Below are 22,271 nucleotides of genomic sequence, written 5' to 3' on the forward strand. Positions count from 1 at the left end.
CAAAAATAAAGAAAGAATGCATTTCAATAGCATTTTTCATGACCACCAGACGCCTCTGGTGTAGTCACTGTTGTGTCAGAATAATACCAATAACATGCACCTCTATGTTTGGTGTGCCACTGAAATATTTAAATAAGCTGACCTTGCATTGTCACACAAAGTCATTTTGTCATCAGCAGATTACTACAGTGCTGGGACTGCTGCCCTGTCTCTTACAAGACCGTAAAACAAAAAGCCTTTGCAGTTCTCTTCAACTTTGCTTACACCGCATTTACCAAGCATCCTTGAACAAAGAGTTCTTATATGAGAAATGAACCCCAGGGAACTCCTTCAGAGCTTTTGATCATATCACAATACCACAAAAAAAGGGAAGTAAAGAACAGATCAGACATTCCTATTGAAACATTTTAGATAGGGTGAGTAGATGCTACTTTGTGCCGCATTTGTCCAAAATGTATTCTCAAAACATTTGATATTCAAACTGAATGTATTGGAACAATCTTTGATCTAACAGCACAACGATCCAACCTGTGAAAAATTGCTTCATCCCCTTTGTTGCCAGTGTTATCAAAGATGGGATCAAACACAGATGCTGTCACAATAGGTTTAATATCCATTTATGTCAACACACTAATATTCTCATACAATAAGCATCATTTGTACACTGTGCTTGGTTAGGCCTTCTGCTACAGCTACTGTTATGTTATACATTAATTTATACATGGATTTTCAATTAGCAGTGAGTTTATGATTAACATTGGGGGCGATTCTCCAAAATGGAGACTAAGTGTCGCGCCGTCATGAACCGCGTCACGTTTCACCGATTCTGTCTCCGACAGGGGGCCAGCACGGTGCTGGAGTGGTTCACGCCGCTCCAGCCTCCCTTCCCGGCGGCAAATGGGTGCCACGCCAACCCGTGCATGCGCAGTTGGGCCGCGCCAACACCCGCATGCGCGGGGGACTTCTTCAGCGCGCCGGCCCCTACGCAACATGGCGTGGGGGTTCAGGGGCCGGCCACGCAACAAAGTAGGCCCGAGGGGGGAGAGGCTGGCCCGCCGATCGGTGGGCCCCGATCGTGGGCCAGTCCCCGTCGGAGGCCCCCCCTGGTGTAGGAGCGCTTTTACCCGCTCCACAGGCCACCCTTCGCGCAGAGTTCCTGCCGGCAGCGACTAGGGGTGAACGGTGCCGGCGGGACTCTGCTTTTTCCACTCAGCCCACCCGGCCCGGAGAATCGGCAGCCTCGCCAATTCCAGCCCGCGTCAAATGCGCCGGTGCAAATGGTGCCGATTCTCCGCACCTCGGAGAATCGCGCGCCGGCGTCGGGGCGTATTCTCCGGCCCGGCGCGGGGCTCGGAGAATCGCGCCCATTATGATTGCACGTTCTTACATGAATTAGTGATATCAGAAATTGAAGCATAAATTAAAACAGTAAAGAGTTAAAATAGTACTTAAATGATTTACTTCTAGTAGACTTTAATGCGTTCCATCTGTAGCTAAGAGCACATGGAAGCCATGAGGCTCACTTTATTTAAGCTGCTCTGCTCCTTATGAAGATCGAATTTATGTTTGATTTCTTCTTGGCTGCACATCTTCACATCAGGGACACCTGTCATGACTCATCATCGACATTGCCAAAGTCTTTAGTGCCTGGCTCAGCATGGGGCTTCATGTTGGTATACCACAGCCTTGAACTGTGCTCAGAAGCAACAGATTAAATATTGTTCTGATATTTGTTACAATTTTCATTTATATTGGTTTAACACTGAACATCTATCAACCTAACAAGTTTTGTTCTTCTTACTTGATTTACCCTGGAGTCTCAACATGGGCATTTTTAGATTTTTTGGGCATAATTTTAGCTGACAAGTAGTGACAAGTTCAGGTGCAGGAAGGAGAAGTAATACCCCAAAGAGTGGCAGTGGTCAGTGTGGTAAACCACTGTTACACCTTTATTAGGTGATGTAAGTTAGGACCTGTACTACAGGTTCGCCGGTAGTCCCTGCCTGCTGGCTCCGCTCAGTAGGCGGAGTATAAATATGCGCGTCCTCCATTCAGCAGCCATTTCGCCAGCTGCTGTGGGAGGCCACACATCTTAGAGCAATAAAGCCTCAATTATATCCAATTCTAGTCTTTGTTCAATTGATCGTGCATCAGTCAGCATCTTGATATGATTGCACCTACCCCTGGCTTTAAACCAGGCAGATTTTAAGGGAGTATCAGGTAAGTAATAGAAATCTCAAAATTCACAATTAACTAAGGATTTAACCAACAACAAAAACACCCAAAGCCACACCAACAGCTTCAGATTCAACAATGGCCTAAAGAATGCTGAAAATGTGGAACTCACTATTCCAGAGAATGTCTGAAGCTAATAGTATATACATTTCAGTGGGAAACAAGGCAATGGTATGATGGAGAAAGAACTAAAAGATGAAATAACTCTCACGAGACCCACCGGGACACCTCAATTGATCTCACCCATGGAATAAGAACTCCCCTGCTAGTGGGCGGAGGCCTGCCAGGCTGGGGCTCATAAACTCACTTTATAAAAGCCAGACCGGACTGGGACAGGTGTGATTAGTAGCCTAGGTTGGGACCTTTGAACTGTAAACCGTGTTGCAGTCGTTATTTTACGTTGGTTTATTAAATACTGTTGAACTTGCCTTCTTGGACCTCCTGAGCGTTCTATACCAGCAACGAGGAAAACGGTGGCTGTGATTCTGGACATCATGACTGTCGGAATATCCCAACATGGGAGCGAGATTAGTGGGATTTTGAAAATGCCGCTTTTCAGAAGGCTGAAGGCCTTTGCCGCAGGCATAGACGACTGGGCCCAGCACACTGAACAGATATGGTATTTTCTCCAGGCAAATGGTATTGTTGGAGTCGACCAACAGAAGGTAATACTCCTGACCACCTGGTGAGGCTCCGACATCCAGCGTAATCAAGCGCCTTACCTACCCAGCGGTCCCAGACTCGAGAACCTTTAGCGATCTTGTGAAACTTGTCATGAATCATTATGACCTTAAGCCGTCTGTAATAATGCAGAGGTACTGGTCCAATATGGCTGATGAACCCCTAGAGAATCGTTATGGACTTTCTTATGCACCTGTGCAAGTTAACTGAACATTGTGACTTTAGCCTATCTCTTCCGGAGATGTTAAGAGATCATTTGGTGTGTGGCATTAACAACATGGTTGCGCAAAGCAAGCTGTTAGTGGAGTCAGCCTTGGACTTGAAAAGGGCCATGGAGCTGTAATTCTTCCCCGAGAATGCAGAAAAGGGGTCCAAGAGCTTCAGAATTCCATGGATTATGGCTCCCATTCCGAAGAACGCCCCCCACCCCTTCCTCACCCCCCACGGACCCGAGTTCAAATCCCACCATGGCAGATGGTGAAATTTGAATTCAATAAATATCAGGAATTTTTTTTTAAATGTCTGAGAGGCGACCATGAAATCATTGTTGATTGTCAGAAAAAAAAAATATCTGATTCACTGATGTCCTTTAGGGAAGGAAATCTGTCACCCTTACCAGGTCTGGCCGACATGTGACTCCACATCCACAGCAATATGATTGATCTTAAATGCCTTCTGGGATGGGCAATAAATGTTGGCCCAGCCAGCGATGCCCACATCTCGTTAACGCATTTTTAAAGAAAGGATAATACAGGTGGGGAGACTAATGGATGGAATGCCACAGGGATCTGTGCTGGGACCTCAACTTTTTACCATCTATATTAATGCCTTGGACAAAGGGATAGACCGTATTGTAGTCAAATTTGCTGATGATACAAAAGGAAACAAAGAAAGCAAGTTTTGAGGAGAATACAAAGACTCTGAAAAGGATTGTTTTGTCTATAAGATGGAAAAAAATCAAAGGTGTATATCAAAAGTTAATTTCTAAAATGGCCATCTGCTGAACTACAAAATGACTGCTTCAGGTCACATGACTCACAAGGTTGGCCATCTGTTCTGGAAGGTTCCAACAGAGCCTACAAGAACAAAAGAGTTCCAAAAGACCCCTTTTGTAAGGCCATGTTATAACCATAAAGCTAGATGACTAACAGACAAACTGACACCCTAGCTGGAAAGATAACAACAATCGAGAAACCAAAACACGTTATACCTGAAAGAAGTGTTTGTAGCACCATCGATCACACACGAGGCGAGACGTAGAGAACTATAATCGAGGCTTCATTGAGCAGACTTGTTCCCCAGCAGCTCTCTACTTGGAAGGGGAGGGACTCGTCGATGGCGCGCATCGTGGCCTTTGCGATATCCGCTTTGATGCGGCTGAAGGCCTGGCGGGCCTCTGTTGACGGGAAAGGTAGTGGACTGCATTACTGGGCGGGCCTTGGGCGTATTGAGGAACCCACTGGGCGTAATAAGAAAAGAAGCCCAGGCAGCGTTTCAGGGCTTTGGCACAGTGGGGGAGAGGGAACTCCATGAGGGGGCACATGCGTTCGGGGTCGGGGCCTATCACTCTATTACGTACTACGTAGCCAAGGATGGAGAGACGGTCGGTGCTAAACACGTATTTTTCCTCGTTGTAGGTGAGGTTGAGGGCGTTAGCGGTCTGGAGGAATTTGCGGAGGTTGGCGTCGTGGTCCTGCTGGTCGTGGCCGCAGATGGTGACGTTGTCGAGGTACGGGAACGTGGCCCGTAAACCGTGCTGGTCAACCATTCGGTCCATTTCCCGTTGGAAGACCGAGACTCCGTTTGTGATGCTGAATGGAACCCTTAAGAAGTGGTATAGCCGCCCGTCTGCTTCGAAGGCAGTGTACTTGCGGTCACCAGGGCGAATGGGGAGCTGGTGGTAGGCGGACTTAAGGTCCACGGTGGAGAAGACCTTGTACTGTGCAATCCGATTGACCATGTCGGATATGCGGGGAAGAGGGTACGCATCTAGCTGCGTGAACCTGTTGATGGTCTGACTGTAGTCTACGACCATCCTTTGCTTCTCCCCTGTCTTCACTATTACCACCTGGGCTCTCCAGGGACTATTGCTGGCCTGGATTATGCCTTCCTTCAGCAGCCGCTGGACTTCGGACCTGAAAAACGTCCGGTCCTGGGTGCTGTACCGTCTGCTCCTAGTGGCGACGGGTTTGCAATCCGGGGTGAGGATCGCAAACAAGGAGGGCGGTTCGACCTTGAGTGTCGCGAGGCCGCAGATAGTCAGTGGGGGTATAGGGCCGCCAAGTTTGAATGTTAAGCTCTGGAGGTTGCATTGGAAGTCCAACCCCAGGAGGGTGGGAGCGCAGAGGTGGGGAAGGACATACAGCCGGTAATTTTTGAACTCTCTCCCCTGCACCGTTAGGTTTGCGATGCAGAACCCTTTGATTGCAACGGAGTGGGACCCCGCCGCCAGGAAAATGTTTTGGGTGCTTGGCCGAATTACAAGGGAACAGCGTCTTACCGTGTCCCGGTGACTAAAACTCTCCGTGCTCCCCGAGTCGATCAAACACGGCGTCTCGTGCCCGTTCACCAGCGATCTTTGTCGTTGTCGTCTGGAGCGTCCGGGGCCGCGACTGGTCGAGGGTCACCGATGCCAAACGTGGTTGGTGCATCAGATCATTGTCTTCAGACAGTGTGGAGCCGTCCACGCTGGGGTCCTTGCCTGTCAGCCAAGATGGCGGCGTCCATGGATCGCACGCGGGGGGTGGACAAAATGGCCGCTCCCATGGGTCGCACGTGGCCGGGGGAGTGGACAAAATGGCCGCCCCCATGGATCGCACGCGGCCCGTGGGTAGTAAGATGGCGGCGCCCGTCCCTCCCTCGTGGTGTCCGGGGCCCAAAATCGCGGCGCCCGTTGGCCACCCGTGGGTCGCTGGGGGGGTTGAGTCCGTGGTCCTGTTTCTTCCCTGGACATAGCGCGACCCCACGGGACTGGCACACCGCTGCGTAGTGCCCCTTTTTACCGCAGCTTTTGCAGGTGGCCGAGTGGGCCGGGCAGCGCTGGCGGGGGTGTTTTGGCTGCCCGCGAAAATAGCAGCGGGGCCCCCCCGGGCGGTCTGGGATTCTGGCTGCGCACGCTTGCGGAGGGGTGGGGGGTGCCGGGGGGTCGGTCGCGCCGGGGGTCCACGGAGCCCAAGGGGCTGCAGCGCGGTCGGGGGCATAGGCGCGGGCGTTTTGGGAGGCCACTCGAGGGAGGCTGCAAGGGCCCGTACCTCTGTGAGTCCGAGAGAGTCTTTCTCTAAAAGTCTCTGGCGAATTTGCGACAATGCCAAACCTGCTACGTAAGCGTCTCTGATCAGGAGGTCCGTATGTTCGTTCGCCGTAACCGCTGGGCAGTTGCAGTTTCTTCCCAGGATCGTTAGAGCATTGAAGAATTCGTCTAGCGATTCCCCGGGGATTTGTCGTCTCGTCGCGAGCTGGTAGCGTGCGTAGACCTGGTTGACGGGCCTAATGTAGATCTCCTTCAGCAAGTTGATCGACGCTGGGAATTCTTCCGCATCCTCGATGAGTGAGTAGACTTCGGGACTCACCCTGGAATGCAGGACCTGCATCTTCTGGTCTTCTGTTGGTCTGCCGGGGGCCGTTTGGAGGTATCCCTCAAAGCACGCCAGCCAGTGCTTAAACGCCGATGTTTCGTTAGCTGCTTGGGGGCCGATTCGCAGGCACTCCGGGGCGATCCGGAGCTCCATATTCCTTTTTAAGTCTGCTCAATAAATTGTAGCACCATCGATGACACACGAGGCGAGACGTAGAGAACTATAATCGAGGCTTTATTGAGCAGACCTGTTCAGACTTGTTCCCCAGCAGCTCAGTCACAGAATACAGCTGCGGGGAGTAAATCGGGTTCTTGTACCCCGCCTATCTGGGCGGAGCCCAGTAGGCGGCAGATCCAATCGGGACCCAGCATCTGTCCTCCAATAGCTCCTCGGCATTCATGGTGTACCATATTACCCCTATTACATACCACCACAGTGTTAACGACCACTATTTCGCTCCTAAGGGGAACAGTGGATTTTAGCTCGGAGAGCCGAAGTTGCATGACATTGTGGGACCCGCTTCCCAGTTTCTTTTTGACTAAGTGTCAAGAAATATTGCAGGAAAAGCCAGCAGTGAAGCTGGCAGCCTACATCCTGCTTTTCATGCCAGAGTTGACACTAAAAAATGGAAAATTCCATCCATGTTACACAAAAATGAAGATAATTCTGTGCTGCAGGTAACTGACCAATTGTCCACTTGAAATTGACCCAAGTAGTCTATAGTCATGTCAATGATAAGAGATCAAGCACATATACAAATTCTGAAGCCCCTAAGGAATACAATCTTGGTACAACCTCGGCAATTTTGTATCAGATCTACTGAGACTCCAACCTTCCTTGCTTTTTCATAAAACATGCTTTGAATGTTACTATTCACTACAGTATTCTTTCATAATGACTTTCAAAAACTACTGACTACATTATATAGAGTCTGTTGTTTAATATTACACATCCATTATTTGTAATTCACGATTAGAGCTGCTATTGCTTCATTTGTTTGTAATACAGCTGTTTGCTATATTGCAGGCATGTTGAAAATCCCACAAGTATTCTGAATCTAATCACCCATGGTTTACAACGTAGAATCAAGCACCCAACGCTAGTCCATGCGCATTCTTCTCGATCCCACCTTGTGATAACAATTACTATCACCACAAAGGTCTCTGCTGTTAATAGATCTGGTAAGAATGCCACAAATGAGAATTTCCAACGTTGTAGGGTTTGTTGACTATCTTTCAGTTTTATACTTTATTGTTTTAGAAGTACAGATGAAAAGGACATCGGAATCAAATATACTTCAACCATTACAGCATCAGTCCTTCAAGCAGCTGCCATCTCCTATCACAGAAAGCACTTCTGTGCCACTTCTCCTATCTCTGCCTGCCAAGCACTTTATCACAGAAGCTACAAAATTTCCAGAGTATCTTGAAACTAAACTACAATTGGTAGATCTTGCTGGCAGTGAATGCGTAGGTAATTAAATCTACAATGAAACACTCATGTACTGTTTTATTGCCCACTTGATAGAATCCCTGCAGGACAGAAAGAGGCTACTCGGCCCATCTGGTCTGCATCGACCCACTGAAAGAGCACTCTAGGCCCAGATTCCCTACCTCCCATCCACTAATTTATGACCATGGGTAGGATGGACAATGGATTAGAAATGCACCCTGCTGTGTTCATGATTTTTATATGATCCCAATCCCCCACAAGCCTGTCTATGAATACTGAATACACTTCCGGGTGCGGCGATGACCAGCTGAGTCGCACGTTTCGGCAGCTCCCTGTGAAACGGACTTTTGGGCTCTTGATAGGAGCCCCAACGGCAATTTTGACGGCTAAAAACACTGTGCGGTAAACCAGAAGGGAATCCCCCCTGGATACGGATGGAAAAAGGAGGAGAGAGTGGCCAGATTGCAGTGGATCCTTTAGAACAGCGGCAAGGAAGGCAAGCAAAAACCAAGATGGCGTCGGAAGGTGGCAGTTTAACATGGGGCCCTGAACAACAAGAGTTCTTGAAATGCTGTGTGGAAGAGATCAAAAAGGAAATGAAGAAAGAGCTGTTGGCCCCGATACTACAGGCGATCGAAGGGCTAAAGGAGGAACAAAAGAACCAGGAGCGGGAGCTTCGGGTCGTGAAGGCAAAGGCAGCCGAGAATGAGGACGATATACAGGGCCTGGTGGTGAAGACGGAGACGCAGGAGGCACATCAGAAACGATGTGTGGAAAGGTTGGAGGCACTGGAAAACAACGCAAGGAGGAACAACCTGAGGATTCTTGGTCTTCCTGAAGGTGTGGAGGGAGCGGACATCGGGGCATATGTGAGCACGATGCTGCACTCGTTAATGGGAGCGGAGGCCCCGGCGGGTCCGTTGGAGGTGGAGGGAGCATACCGAGTGATGGCGCGAGGACCGAGAGCAGGAAAAATTTCCAGAGCCAGAGTGGTGAGATTCCTCCGGTTTAAGGATAGAGAAATGGTCCTTAGATGGGCGAAGAAAACTCGGAGCAGTAAATGGGAGAACGCGGTGATCCGCGTTTATCAAGACTGGAGTGCGGAGGTGGCGAGAAGGAGGGCGAGCTTTAATCGGGCCAAGGCGGTGCTTCATAAAAAGAAGATAAAATTTGGAATGCTGCAACCGGCAAGACTGTGGGTCACATATCGAGGGAGGCACCACTACTTTGAGACGGCGGATGAAGCGTGGACTTTTATTGTGGAAGAAAAACTGGAATGAGCGGGTTATTAAAAAGAACGTTCGAACAAAGTGGTGGGGCGAATGTGGGGGGCAAAGAGGGGTTTTATGTACTAATCCTGCGATGTGGTAACTTTTCTCTCTCCCACAGGTGGTGATGGGGGGAGGAGGGGAGGTGGAGGAGATGGGGTGTTGGCCATTGGGGGCGGGGCCAAGGGAGAAGCGCGGGCTTGGTTCCCGCGCTATGATAATCATGGCGGGAATAGAGAAGCAGGAAGGAGGGGGCGTCGCACGGTGCGAGCCGAGGTCACGGGGGGAAGCCGAGGTCAGCCAGAGTTTGCTGACTTCTGGGAGCAACATGGGGGGAGTAATTACGCTAGCGGGGGATCTGGCGGGGGGGGGGGGCGTGGGAGGGGGGAATTACTGGGTTGCTGCTGCTGGGGAGAGGGGGGAGCTGGTATGGGAGAGGATGGGCGGGGGGGCACCGCCTGGGGGAGATACAGCTGCGTGGGAACCGGGTGAGGAGCTGGAAAAAGGTGATGGCTAATCGACAAGGGGGGGGGGGGGGGAGGGGGGGGGGGGGGGGTAGGAAGCCCCCCAACTCGGCTGATCACGTGGAACGTGAGAGGGCTGAACGGGCCGATAAAGAGGGCACGGGTACTCGCACACCTTAAGAAACGTAAGGCAGATGTGGTTATGTTACAGGAAACGCACCTGAAACTGATAGACCAGGTTAGGCTACGCAAAGGATGGGTGGGGCAGGTGTTCCATTCGGGGCTAGATGCGAAAAACAGGGGGGTGGCTATATTAGTGGGGAAGCGGGTAATGTTCGAGGCAAAGACTATAGTGGCGGATAACGGGGGCAGATACGTGATGGTGAGTGGCAAACTACAGGGGGAGACGGTGGTTTTGGTAAATGTATATGCCCCGAACTGGGATGATGCCAATTTTATGAGGCGGATGCTAGGACGCATTCCGGACCTAGAGATGGGAAAGCTGATAATGGGGGGAGATTTTAATACGGTGTTGGAACCAGGGCTGGATAGGTCGAAGTCCAGGACTGGAAGGAGGCCGGCAGCAGCCAAGGTACTTAAAGATTTTATGGAGCAGATGGGAGGTGTAGACCCGTGGAGATTTAGCAGACCTAGGAGTAAGGAGTTCTCGTTTTTCTCCTATGTCCATAAAGTCTACTCGCGAATAGACTTTTTTGTGCTGGGTAGGGCATTGATCCCGAAGGTGAGGGGAACGGAGTATACGGCTATAGCCATTTCGGATCACGCTCCACACTGGGTGGACTTGGAGATAGGGGAGGAAACAGGAGGGCGCCCACCCTGGAGAATGGACATGGGACTAATGGCAGATGAGGGGGTGTGTCTAAGGGTGAGGGGGTGCATTGAAAAGTACTTGGAACTCAATGATAATGGGGAGGTCCAGGTGGGAGTGGTCTGGGAGGCGTTGAAGGCGGTGGTTAGAGGGGAGCTGATATCAATAAGGGCACATAAAGGGAAGCAGGAGAGTAAGGAACGGGAGCGGTTGCTGCAAGAACTTTTGAGGGTGGACAGACAATATGCGGAAGCACCGGAGGAGGGACTGTACAGGGAAAGGCAAAGGCTACATGTAGAATTTGACTTGCTGACTACAGGCACTGCAGAGGCACAATGGAGGAAGGCACAGGGTGTACAGTACGAATATGGGGAGAAGGCGAGCAGGTTGCTGGCACACCAATTGAGGAAAAGGGGAGCAGCGAGGGAAATAGGGGGAGTGAGGGATGAGGAAGGAGAGATGGAGCGGGGAGCGGAGAGAGTGAATGGAGTGTTCAAGACATTTTATAAAAAATTATATGAAGCTCAACCCCCGGATGGGAGGGAGAGAATGATGGGCTTCTTGGATCGGCTGGAATTTCCCAGGGTGGAAGAGCAGGAAAGGGTGGGACTGGGAGCACAGATCGAGGTAGAAGAAGTGGTGAAAGGAATTAGGAGCATGCAGGCGGGAAAGGCCCCGGGACCGGATGGATTCCCAGTCGAATTCTATAGAAAATATGTGGACTTGCTCGCCCCGGTACTGGCGAGGACCTTTAATGAGGCAAAGGAAAGGGGACAACTGCCCCCGACTATGTCTGAAGCAACGATATCGCTTCTCTTAAAGAAGGAAAAGGACCCGCTACAATGCGGGTCCTATAGACCTATTTCCCTCCTAAATGTAGATGCCAAGGTCCTGGCCAAGGTAATGGCAATGAGAATAGAGGAATGTGTCCCGGGGGTGGTCCACGAGGACCAAACTGGGTTTGTGAAGGGGAGACAGCTGAACACGAATATACGGAGGTTGTTAGGGGTAATGATGATGGCCCCACCAGAGGGAGAAACGGAGATAGTAGTGGCGATGGATGCCGAGAAAGCATTTGATAGAGTGGAGTGGGATTATTTGTGGGAGGTGTTGAGGAGATTTGGTTTTGGAGAGGGGTATGTTAGATGGGTGCAGCTGTTGTATGGGGCCCCAGTGGCGAGCGTGGTCACGAATGGACGGGGATCTGCATATTTCCGGCTCCATAGAGGGACAAGGCAGGGATGCCCTCTGTCCCCATTATTGTTTGCACTGGCGATTGAGCCCCTGGCGATAGCGTTGAGGGGTTCCAAGAAGTGGAGGGGAGTACTTAGGGGAGGAGAAGAGCACCGGGTATCTTTGTATGCGGACGATTTGCTACTATACGTGGCGGACCCGGCGGAGGGGATGCCAGAAATAATGCGGATACTTGGGGAGTTTGGGGATTTTTCAGGGTATAAATTGAACATGGGGAAAAGTGAGTTGTTTGTGGTGCATCCAGGGGAGCAGAGTAGAGAAATAGAGGACCTACCGTTGAGGAAGGTAACAAGGGATTTTGTTACCTGGGGATCCAGATAGCTAAGAATTGGGGCACATTGCATAGGTTAAATTTAACGCGGTTGGTGGAACAGATGGAGGAGGATTTCAAGAGATGGGATATGGTATCCCTGTCAATGGCAGGGAGGGTGCAGGCGGTTAAGATGGTGGTCCTCCCGAGATTCCTCTTTGTGTTTCAGTGCCTCCCGGTGGTGATTACGAAGGCTTTTTTTAAAAGGATTGAAAAGAGCATCATGGGTTTTGTGTGGGCCGGGAAGACCCCGAGAGTGAGGAAGGGATTCTTACAGCGTAGCAGGGATGGGGGGGGCTGGCACTACCGAGCCTAAGTGAGTATTATTGGGCCGCTAATATTTCAATGGTGAGTAAGTGGATGGGGGAGGAGGAGGGAGCGGCGTGGAAGAGATTAGAGAGGGCGTCCTGTAGGGGGACTAGCCTACAGGCTATGGTGACAGCCCCATTGCCGTTCTCACCGAGGAACTACACCACAAGCCCGGTGGTGGTGGCTACACTGAAGATTTGGGGACAGTGGAGACGGCATAGGGGAAAGACTGGAGCCTTGGGGGGGTCCCCGATAAGAAACAACCATAGGTTTGCCCCGGGGGGAATGGATGGGGGATATGGAATGTGGCAAAGAGCAGGAATAACGCAACTGAAAGATCTGTTTGTGGATGGGAAGTTCGCGAGTCTGGGAGCGCTGACCGAGAAATATGGGTTGCCCCAAGGGAATGCATTCAGGTATATGCAACTGAGGGCTTTTGCGAGGCAACAGGTGAGGGAATTCCCGCAGCTCCCGACACAAGAGGTGCAGGACAGAGTGATCTCAAAGACATGGGTGGGGGATGGTAAGGTGTCAGATATATATAGGGAAATGAGGGACGAAGGGGAGACTATGGTAGATGAACTAAAAGGGAAATGGGAAGAAGAGCTGGGGGAGGAGATCGAGGAGGGGCTGTGGGCAGATGCCCTAAGCAGGGTAAACTCGTCGTCCTCGTGTGCCAGGCTAAGCCTGATTCAGTTTAAGGTATTACACAGGGCACATATGACTGGAGCACGGCTCAGTAAATCTTTTGGGGTGGAGGATAGGTGTGCGAGGTGCTCGAGAAGCCCAGCGAATCATACCCATATGTTTTGGTCATGCCCGGCACTACAGGGGTTTTGGATGGGGGTGACAAAGGTGCTTTCAAAAGTAGTAGGAGTCCGGGTCGAACCAAGCTGGGGGTTGGCTATATTTGGGGTTGCACAAGAGCCGGGAGTGCAGGAGGCGAGAGAGGCCGATGTTTTGGCCTTTGCGTCCCTAGTAGCCCGGCGCAGGATATTGCTAATGTGGAAAGAAGCCAAGCCCCCGGGGGTGGAGACCTGGATAAATGACATGGCGGGGTTTATAAAGCTAGAGCGGATTAAGTTCGTCCTAAGGGGGTCGGCTCAAGGGTTCACCAGGCGGTGGCAACCGTTCGTCGAATACCTCGCAGAAAGATAGACGGAATGGGAAAAAGAAGGCAGCAGCAGCAGCCCAGGATCGGGTGGGGGGGGGGGGGGGGGAACCAGAAGGACTCTCAGGGTTGTTAATATATACTGTATAGTATGTATAGGTCGTTGCTACAGATAATTATATATTGGACTGTTAAATTATATTTTTGGAGAGTGTTACTTGTGACAAGGCAGTTGCCAATTAGGGCTAGTTTTCATTTTTGTTATTTATTATTTATTCATTTTTTGTTTATAAAATAGGTCATTGTTATTTGTGTTGTTATAATATTGTGTAAAGGATGCACAATGTACTGTGTTGGTTGACCAAAAATTTTCAATAAAATATTTAATAAAAAATAAAAAAATGAATACTGAATACATTTGCTGTCATTTATGTCATTGCACCACTGCACACTTGGGACACTGGTGGAAGAGGGATAAATTTAAAGTCTTTTTTTACTAGAGGAAAGCTTAGCTAGTTGAAAATTTTACTGGCATCTTGGAGGTTGCTCACAACACTGTGCTTCAGCAGGCCTCTAAGACTTGCTGCTAAACAATACCCACTGTCTGTCGAGACTCTCCAGAGGATCTTGTCTGCCTAACACAAAGGTTGAAAGATTGGTTGGAGTGAAGGGTGTACCTCTGTGGTGGGTAGTAGCTCCAAATCACAGAAGCAGAAAACCTGGGTCAAAGTCTTATTTGGTAAATGTGGTGAACAATTTCAATGGTTTTAAAAGACAGTATAAACCCAAGTGCGTGGTGTCAGTGCCTTCATCATCCTTGTATCACAGAGAAGATATATTAACAAGGGTTTCTGCTCCTGATCATTATCAAACTTGTCAGCGAAGGGTCGATATTGGTGGTGGCTCAGCCTCAGATCACCACTGCTGAAAATTTAACCCAAGAGCAAGGAATGGGGAAGTGTTCAAAAACCCTTTAGAAAAAAAAAAGCTACAAGGCATGTACAATTTGTCAGGATGCATGTTCATACCAGCATCTCTTTTAGTGGATTGATTTTCTCGCAATCTAACCTGTGGTTTGATTTCAATCAGGAATGTCGGGAGTGACTGGTACAGCTTTGAGAGAGACTTCATTTATAAATCGAAGCTTATCAGCATTGTCTGATGTGCTCGGAGCACTTGCTGAACAACGATCTCACGTACCTTATCGAAACAGCAAACTCACCCATTTACTCCAGGACTCTATAGGTGGGAATATATGTTCTGTAAAATACTACTGCAATAATCACAGAAACTTTGACACCAAGTCATTGCCCCAATACTCGCTATGCATGCATGTAGAAACAATGGAAGTGCACGCCACCCAAAGTTATAAGCTTAACCTATATAATTCAAATTGCTGATAAATTACATATGTTTGTATGTGCTAGATGTGTGTACATCATTGAATGCCCAGAGATTATTATCTGAGCTGTTCATATTCCCTGTACAGAGCCTCTTTCCCAGTCCTATCTGGGCCATGGGTACCTTCATGGACCATGACCACTGGATCCTCCCCATCCCACTGCAAATTCCTTTCCAGCCCAGAGCAGATGTTCTTGACCCAGGCACTGGGCAGGCAACACAGCCGCCTGGTCTCACAGTCACGACCTCAGAGAACAGTTTATACAGGTTGAGTATCCCTTATTCAAAATGCTTGGGGCTGAGAGTGTCTCGAATCTTGGAATTTTTCGAATTTTGGAATACCAAGCTGCAAAGATCTTCGAACACTGCTCGGAGTCGCCAGTCGGTGCTGCATCTGATTGGGGGGTGGGGGTGGGTACGTGGCTTCCCTCCCAACAGAGAATCAAGTATCGACTTCAACTCCTTCAGTGCAAAACCTCATGCCATCAATTGGAAGGATACACACACGCATGTGTGTTCGGCCACAGTAACGAGACACAGTGCTAGCTAGGAACAGCTGACACTGAAAATGTGTGGATTTCAGAGCTTCTCAAATTTTGGCATTTTGAATAACCTGTATCCTCCTGGCTATATTGTCTCCTATCACTACCACATTCCTCTTCACGCCCCCCCCCCCCCCCACTTGAATGGCACCCATCACCATCGTGCCATGGTCAGTCCGTACCTTGCAGTATTCTCACCCACACAAGTAGCAAGCTTCTCGTACCTATTGGACAAAGTCAGAAGCTGGTTCGCTTTATACGTCTGACTTGCAGTCACATCCTCCTGTCCCTGACCACTGACCAACTCTAAGGTTCTACCTAAACTAAGGGAAGTGATTGTCTCCTGGAACAAAATGTCCAGGTAACTCACCCCTTCCCTGATGCTCCGCAATGTCCACAGCTCAGACTCCAGCTCAGCAACTCGGAACTGAATTTGCCTAAGTTCAGACCTTAATGTAAATATCTTTGGATTGCAATGCGTTCCACAGTGGTGTGTAGTCATGGCACACCGCTGATCCTGCTATTTCTGTTTAACCTTATTTATTTAATTAGTTAATCATTTATATAGATAAAGTAATAGAAAGTTGCACTCACCTATGGAAAACAAGGAATGAGACAAGCAAGGAATCACTGGGGTCTGAAAAAAATAGAAAAAGGAGCATCCCTTTGCACCGACTTCCCACCTGAACCGAATTCTCAACTCCTCATTCAATCTACATCTCACTCAGGCATAGTCTTGGGTCCATATGCACCACCCCACCCCTCCCTCAGGTGGATATAAAAGATTTTGAGGTACTATTACTTTCCCCCTTTTATAAAAGTATGTTTTCTATTTGAGGTTACCAAATGTTGCCTATTCATAATCTCAACAGTGCTGAGTGAAAATATCAATCCGGTTTGACATTTGCAGCCTGAGGTACAATTCACTAACTGCATCTACCAACAAACATCATTCATTCGGGCCTGTGGGTATGTGTGCAGCGGTCCGGGTCGGGCGAGCAGCCAATGCGGTGCACTATTTCGGCGGTCCAGCTCCGCGGGCTGAGTCCGCCATGGTGCACCTGCGGCCGCTGGAGGCCGCCACCGTGTGCATGCACGGAATTTGACCCGGAGGTGCGGGGGGCCGTATCAGCAGCTGGAGCTAAGAGCTCCACGACAGCTGCCTGCTAGCCCCCTGCAACACGGTGAATCTGTGGCCTTTGGTGCCATACATAGCCCCCAAAACAGAGAATCCAGCCCATAGTTTGCTTATAATTACATAGTTCAAGCAAAAATACAATAATATGCTTTCTGAATATTGTTGTGCATTCTTCTTCAGGCGGTGATGCTAAATTGTTGGTGATAGTATGTGTTTCGCCTGCCCAGAAATATACTACAGAATCATTGCAATCTTTAGGATTTGGTACCCGAGCTCGGCAAGTACAGAAGGGTCATATAAGGAAAAAGAGTCCTGTAATCCCAGGTAAAGTTAAATTCCTCAGTTTTGCATTAAATGTCAATATATTCTTGTTAACATCCCTCATTTTGGTTATATTCTCATTGCAACTAATTACCCAAGTCAGTCCACAGAAATTGGTGGTTGTTATTCTCTTCTCTTGTTGAAGAACTGAGGTGCAATACCACCCATTTAAAATAAATGACAATGTTAGATTTAACACATCTTGGGCGGAGTTCTCCCCCCCACGCCGGGTGGGAGAATCGCCCGGGCGCCGCGCGAGTCCCGCCACGCCGCCCGACGCCCGCACATGATTCTCCCACCCCCCCCAAACTGGCGCGGCGTGAATCACGGCTGGCCGCTGGGAGAATCACCGCTTGCCGTTGGTAATGAGCGAGCGGCGATTCTCCGGCCCGGATGGGCCGAGCGGCCTGCCGAACATGACAGGTTCCCGCCGGCGCCATCCACACCTGGTCGCTGCCGGCGGGAACAGCGCGGGAACGCTGGGGGGGTTACGGCCTGTGGGGGGAATCAAGGGGGGTTCTTGCACCGGGAGGGGGGAGATCAAAAGGGGTCTGGCCCGCGATCGGTGCCCACTGATCGGCGGGTCGGCCTCTCTGAAGGAGGACCTCCTTTCCTCCGCTGCCCCGCAAGATCAGGAGGACGGCACCAAGGCCCAGCGCGCGTAAATGACGCGGTGCCGCACCTAGCCCCCCGGGGGCGGGAGAATAGGGGGCTGGGAACGGCTTCCAACGCCGGGGTGAAACACTCTGGTTTTCACTCCGGCTTCGGACTTAGTCTCCCGATGGGAGAATTGCGCCCCTTATATCTGTTTGATTGAACTTTTAACAATGTTTTGCACAAATGCAACAGCGGTTCATTTCAGCGGGTTTGGTAACATCCTAACACTTCCTTGAAATATTTCTCTCTTCTCTTTGTTCTAAGTTATGCATAAGGAAAAGCATTATATAATATTATAATTATACTTAAACATGCCAATAAATGGGGCCAATTTGTAAACTAGGCGAATTAACACGTGGATCCTTTCAAAAGATTTATTTAACTAGCTGAGTATGTGTCAGACAATTGAGAGATGTCAATTAGATTGAGAAAGGCTTGGTTCTATGAGTGCTTTGCTAGTTCTGAGAGGCTCTCTGTCTTGAACTAGAACTGCCAGTTTGGAATACAACATTCCAGCCAAAGTCCTCTCTTAACCCATGGAACTGAACATTCAACGGGAAGGACCACCTCCCCAGTGCTGTTTGAAGGATTAATCATTTGCTGGCTGACTTCTTGTTCACCAGGATGATACCATGGATAAAGATCTAGGGCGAAATTCTCCAGTATAGGCGCAATGTCCGCTGACTGGTGCCCAAAACGGCGCAAATCAGTCGGGCATCGCGCCGCCCCAAAGGTGCGGAATGCTCCGCATCTTGGGGGGGCCGAGCCCCAACCTTAAGGGGCTAGGCCCGAGCCGGACGAATTTCCGCCCCGCCAGCTGGCGGAAAAGGCCTTTGGTGCCCCGCCAGATGGTGCGGAAATTACATCTCCGGGCGGCGCGGGAGCGTTAGCGGCCGCTGACGGCATTCCCGCGCATGCGCAGTGGAGGGAGTCTCTTCCGCGTCCGCCATGGTGGAGACCGTGACGAAGGCAAAAGGAAAAGGGTGCCCCCATGGCACAGGCCCACCCGCGGATCGGTGGGCCCCGATCACGGGTCAGGCCACCGTGGGGTACCCCCCGGGGCCAGATCGCCCCGCGCCCCTCCAGGACCCCGGAGCCCGCCCGCGCCGCCTTGTCCCGCCGGTAAGGTAGGTGGTTTAATCTACGCCGGCGGGCCAGGCATTTTAGCAGCGGGACTTCGGCCCATCCGGGCCGGAGAATCGTGGGGGGGGGCCCGCCAACCGGCGCGATTCCCGTCCCCGACGAATATCCGGTGCCGGAGAATTCGGCAACCGGCGGGGGCGGGATTCACGCCAGCCTCCGGCGATTCTCCGTCACCCCCCCTCGTTGTTAGTAGAAGAAAGACCAGGGGCGAAAATCTCCGTTATCGGCGGAAAGTCCGCCGATCGGCGCAAAAAACGTCGCAAATCCGACTTGCGTCACGTCGGAAAAATGGGTCGATAGTCTCCGGCCCGAAATGGGCTAGCAGCGACGTAACGGGATCCGCGCTTGCGCAGTGGTTCACGCCGTGCAGCGTCATACGCGCCACAGGGCGTGACGGCTCATAAGGCCGCGCTGCTCCCCCCCACCCGACCGCAACACCCGACCGCAACACCCGACTGGATGGCTGGCCGCCGCTCAGCCCCGAGGTTCGAGTCACCCCCTCCCCCATATCTCCCCTCCCCCATATCCCCCCTCCCCCATATCCCCCCTCCCCCATATCCCCCCTCCCCCATATCCCCCCTCCCCCATATCCCCCCTCCCCCATATCCCCATATCCCCCCTCCCCCATATCCCCCCTCCCCCATATTCCCCCCTCCCCATATCCCCCCTCCCCGATATCCCACCCCCCATATCCCCCCTCCCCCATATCCCCTATCCCCCCTCCCCCATATCCCCCCTCCCCCATATCCCCCCCCTCATCCGGAGTCTCCTCCTGCATTCCCGGTCCGTGAGGTCCTGGTATGACTGCCGGGGCCGGTACACACGGGGTGCCCTCGGGTGCCTCCGTTGCCGTGGGGCCGCGACGTCCTCCTCCCCCTCCTCGTCCTGTCGGTCAGGTGTCCCTCCAGCCTGGGCGGCTGCCGCCTGCCCCTCTGCGGCAGCCTGCGCCGCCTCTCTGGCACGCTCCTCCTCCTCCTCCTCCTCATCCAGGGCAACATAGACATGAGCGGCTGCCGCCACGGCGGCCAACATCGCTGGATGATCTGAAAACATGACGGCCTGGTGGGGGGAGGGGAACGACGACATGTCATCATTGCCCATATCCCCTCCTCCCCCCAGCCAGGTGGCATGGACCGCATGGGTCCAACTGTTGGAGGCTGGCACCTGGCCAGGTGGACCAACTCACTTGCCCTCGCATCCCCCCTCCCCGGCACGGACCCCCCCCCCCCCACCCAACCTCCACCCCGGCACGGACCCCCCCCCCCCAACTTCCACCCCGGCACGGACCCCCCCCTCAACCTCCACGCCGGCACGGACCCCCCCATCCCCCTCCCCGGCACGGACCCCCCCCCCAACCTCCACCTCGGCACGGACCCCCCACAACCTTCACCCCGGCACGGACCCCCCCCCAACCTGCACCCCGGCACGGACCCCCCTCCCCGGCACGGACCACCCCCCCCCCCCAACCTCCACCCCGGCACGGACCCCCCCCAACCTCCACCCCGGCACGGACCCCCCCCAACCTCCACCCCGGCACGGACCCCCCCCCCCCCCAACCTCCACCCCGGCACGGACCCCCCATCCCCCTCCCCGGCACGGACCCCCACCCGGCACTCCCCCCAAGCCCAGCCTACTCTAACCCCCCCCCCCCAACCTCCACGCCGGCACGGATCCCCCTCCCCGGCACGGCCCCCCCCCCAACCTCCACCCCGGCACGGACCCCACCACAACCTTCACCCCGGCACAGACCCCCCGTCCCCCTCCCCGGCACGAACCCCCCCCCCCCAAACCTCCACCCCGGCACGAACCCCCAACCTCCACCCCGGCACGGACCCCCCCCCAACCTCCACCCCGGCACGGACACCCCCCCCCCCCCAACCTCCACCCCGGCACGGACCCCCCTCCCCGGCACGGACCCCCTCCCGGCACTCCCCCGAAGCCCAGCCTACTCTAACCACCACCACCCCACCCCCCCCCCCCACCCCCCCCCCCCCCCTCCCCCCCCCCCGCCGCACACACACACACACACACAACCCGAGACACACCTCTCCTCACGCATTCAGACTGCGGCCAAGCCATCGCCTGCCCAGAGCCAACCCCCCAGGCCGTCACTCACCTCCACGCTGGTCGGCGTGAGCCTGGAGCACCGGGTCACGCCGATGAAAAGGAGGTTTAATTTACGTTGACGTGAACGGTCATCACGTCGACGGGACTTCGGTCCATCCGGAAGGGAGAATATCGGCAGGCCGAAAATCGGCTGCCTTGCGCAGACCCGTGCCATTCTCCGACGGCAGCGGCGACATTAACGCCCCGCCGACTTTTCTCCCTTCGGAGACTTCGGCGTAGGCGGGGGCGGGATTCACGGCGGCCAACGGCCATTCTCTGACCCTCTGGGGGGTCGGAGAATGACGCCCGAGATATGGAAACTATTTCAAGCTGATAAAAATAAAAATCACGAAGCATGTTAATAGGATGATATACGAAGTACCATTCCCTCTCATTCAGTAGCCAATCAAAATGGATCATCAATATAGAATTTACAGTGCAGAAGGAGGCCATTCGACCCATCAAGTCTGCACTGGCCCTTGGAAGGAGCACCCTACTTAAACCCACACCTCCACCCTATCCCCGTAACCTTACCTACCCTTTTTGGATACTATGGGCAATTTAGCATGGCCAATCCACCTAACCTGCACATCTTTAGACTGTGGGAGGAAACCCACTCTGACACGGGAGAACGTACAGACTCTGCACAGACAGTGACCCAAGCCTGGAATTGAACCTGGGACCCTGGAGCTATGAAGCAACAGTGCTAACCTCTGTGCTACCGTGCAGCCCACAAACATAAAATGATCAGTAAGGCAATGGGAAGCAGTTATGAGAAATCTCTTTATCCAGACAGCTATTAGAAACGGCTGAGTTTTACAGTGGCAGTGATAGAAGGTGCCGAAAGAAGAGTTCAACATCATGTCGAGCCCAGAATTCATTGAGGCGGGGATGTAAGGGTACAAAGCTGAGTCCTTTGCTGAGAACAGCATGCTCATCTTCAGAGAGTGGAAGGTCGGAGGGTCTGGTGAACACGTGGCAAAGATTGGGGCTGTGAGAAATGGGGTATGAGGGATTGGGACTGGTGGAGGGCCTAGGATGGGCAGTGGTGTTGATAAGTTGTTGAAGCTTGCGTTCCTTAACATCTGCAAGAAACAGAAAAAGATTCTTGTTAAGAGTTTTACAGGCCTTTGGTAAGTGGTTCGGAGGTGGGAAAGCTGGCAAAATAGTGTGATAAGATGGTGGGTGGCATGCCCACCACGTACTGCCACTATGTCATTTTGCCAGTGCTGAGAAAGGTGGCATTTGGCCATTAACCCCAACCCCGAGCCCAAGTGAGCCACTTAAGTGGCCTTTTCCCACCTCCCTGGCATTTAACTTGTTGGGGCAGAGAGAAACAACTTTTTTGGGAACTCTTTAGTGGCATTGGCCAACGACATGACATTGGTGCCACCTTGCCTCTTGTGAAATGAACCCCACCCCCTCCAACACTTAGCTGGCTGTGAGAGTACAAATCCATTACTGCATCCTCTACT

The 22,271-nt window shown here is 52.1% G+C and overlaps 1 protein-coding gene across 3 annotated transcripts in view; it reads left to right on the top strand.

The window, feature by feature from the left end:
• The window catches only part of kif25 (kinesin family member 25), a 331,410-nt gene that overhangs the window by 255,334 nt on the left and 53,805 nt on the right, over positions 1-22,271 (top strand). For 2 of the 3 annotated variants that reach the window (XM_072503593.1, XM_072503588.1), the window contains exons 12-15: positions 7,518-7,672; positions 7,752-7,964; positions 14,578-14,733; positions 16,750-16,893. In XM_072503593.1, the coding sequence (XP_072359694.1) occupies positions 7,518-7,672; positions 7,752-7,964; positions 14,578-14,733; positions 16,750-16,893 (668 nt within the window). The remainder of the gene's footprint in view (positions 1-7,517; positions 7,673-7,751; positions 7,965-14,577; positions 14,734-16,749; positions 16,894-22,271) is intronic. The other variant, XM_072503600.1, reaches the window with a different exon arrangement.

Source organism: Scyliorhinus torazame, chromosome 1 (assembly GCF_047496885.1).
Source record: "Scyliorhinus torazame isolate Kashiwa2021f chromosome 1, sScyTor2.1, whole genome shotgun sequence".
In the NCBI taxonomy this organism is placed as follows: Eukaryota; Metazoa; Chordata; class Chondrichthyes; order Carcharhiniformes; family Scyliorhinidae; genus Scyliorhinus; species Scyliorhinus torazame.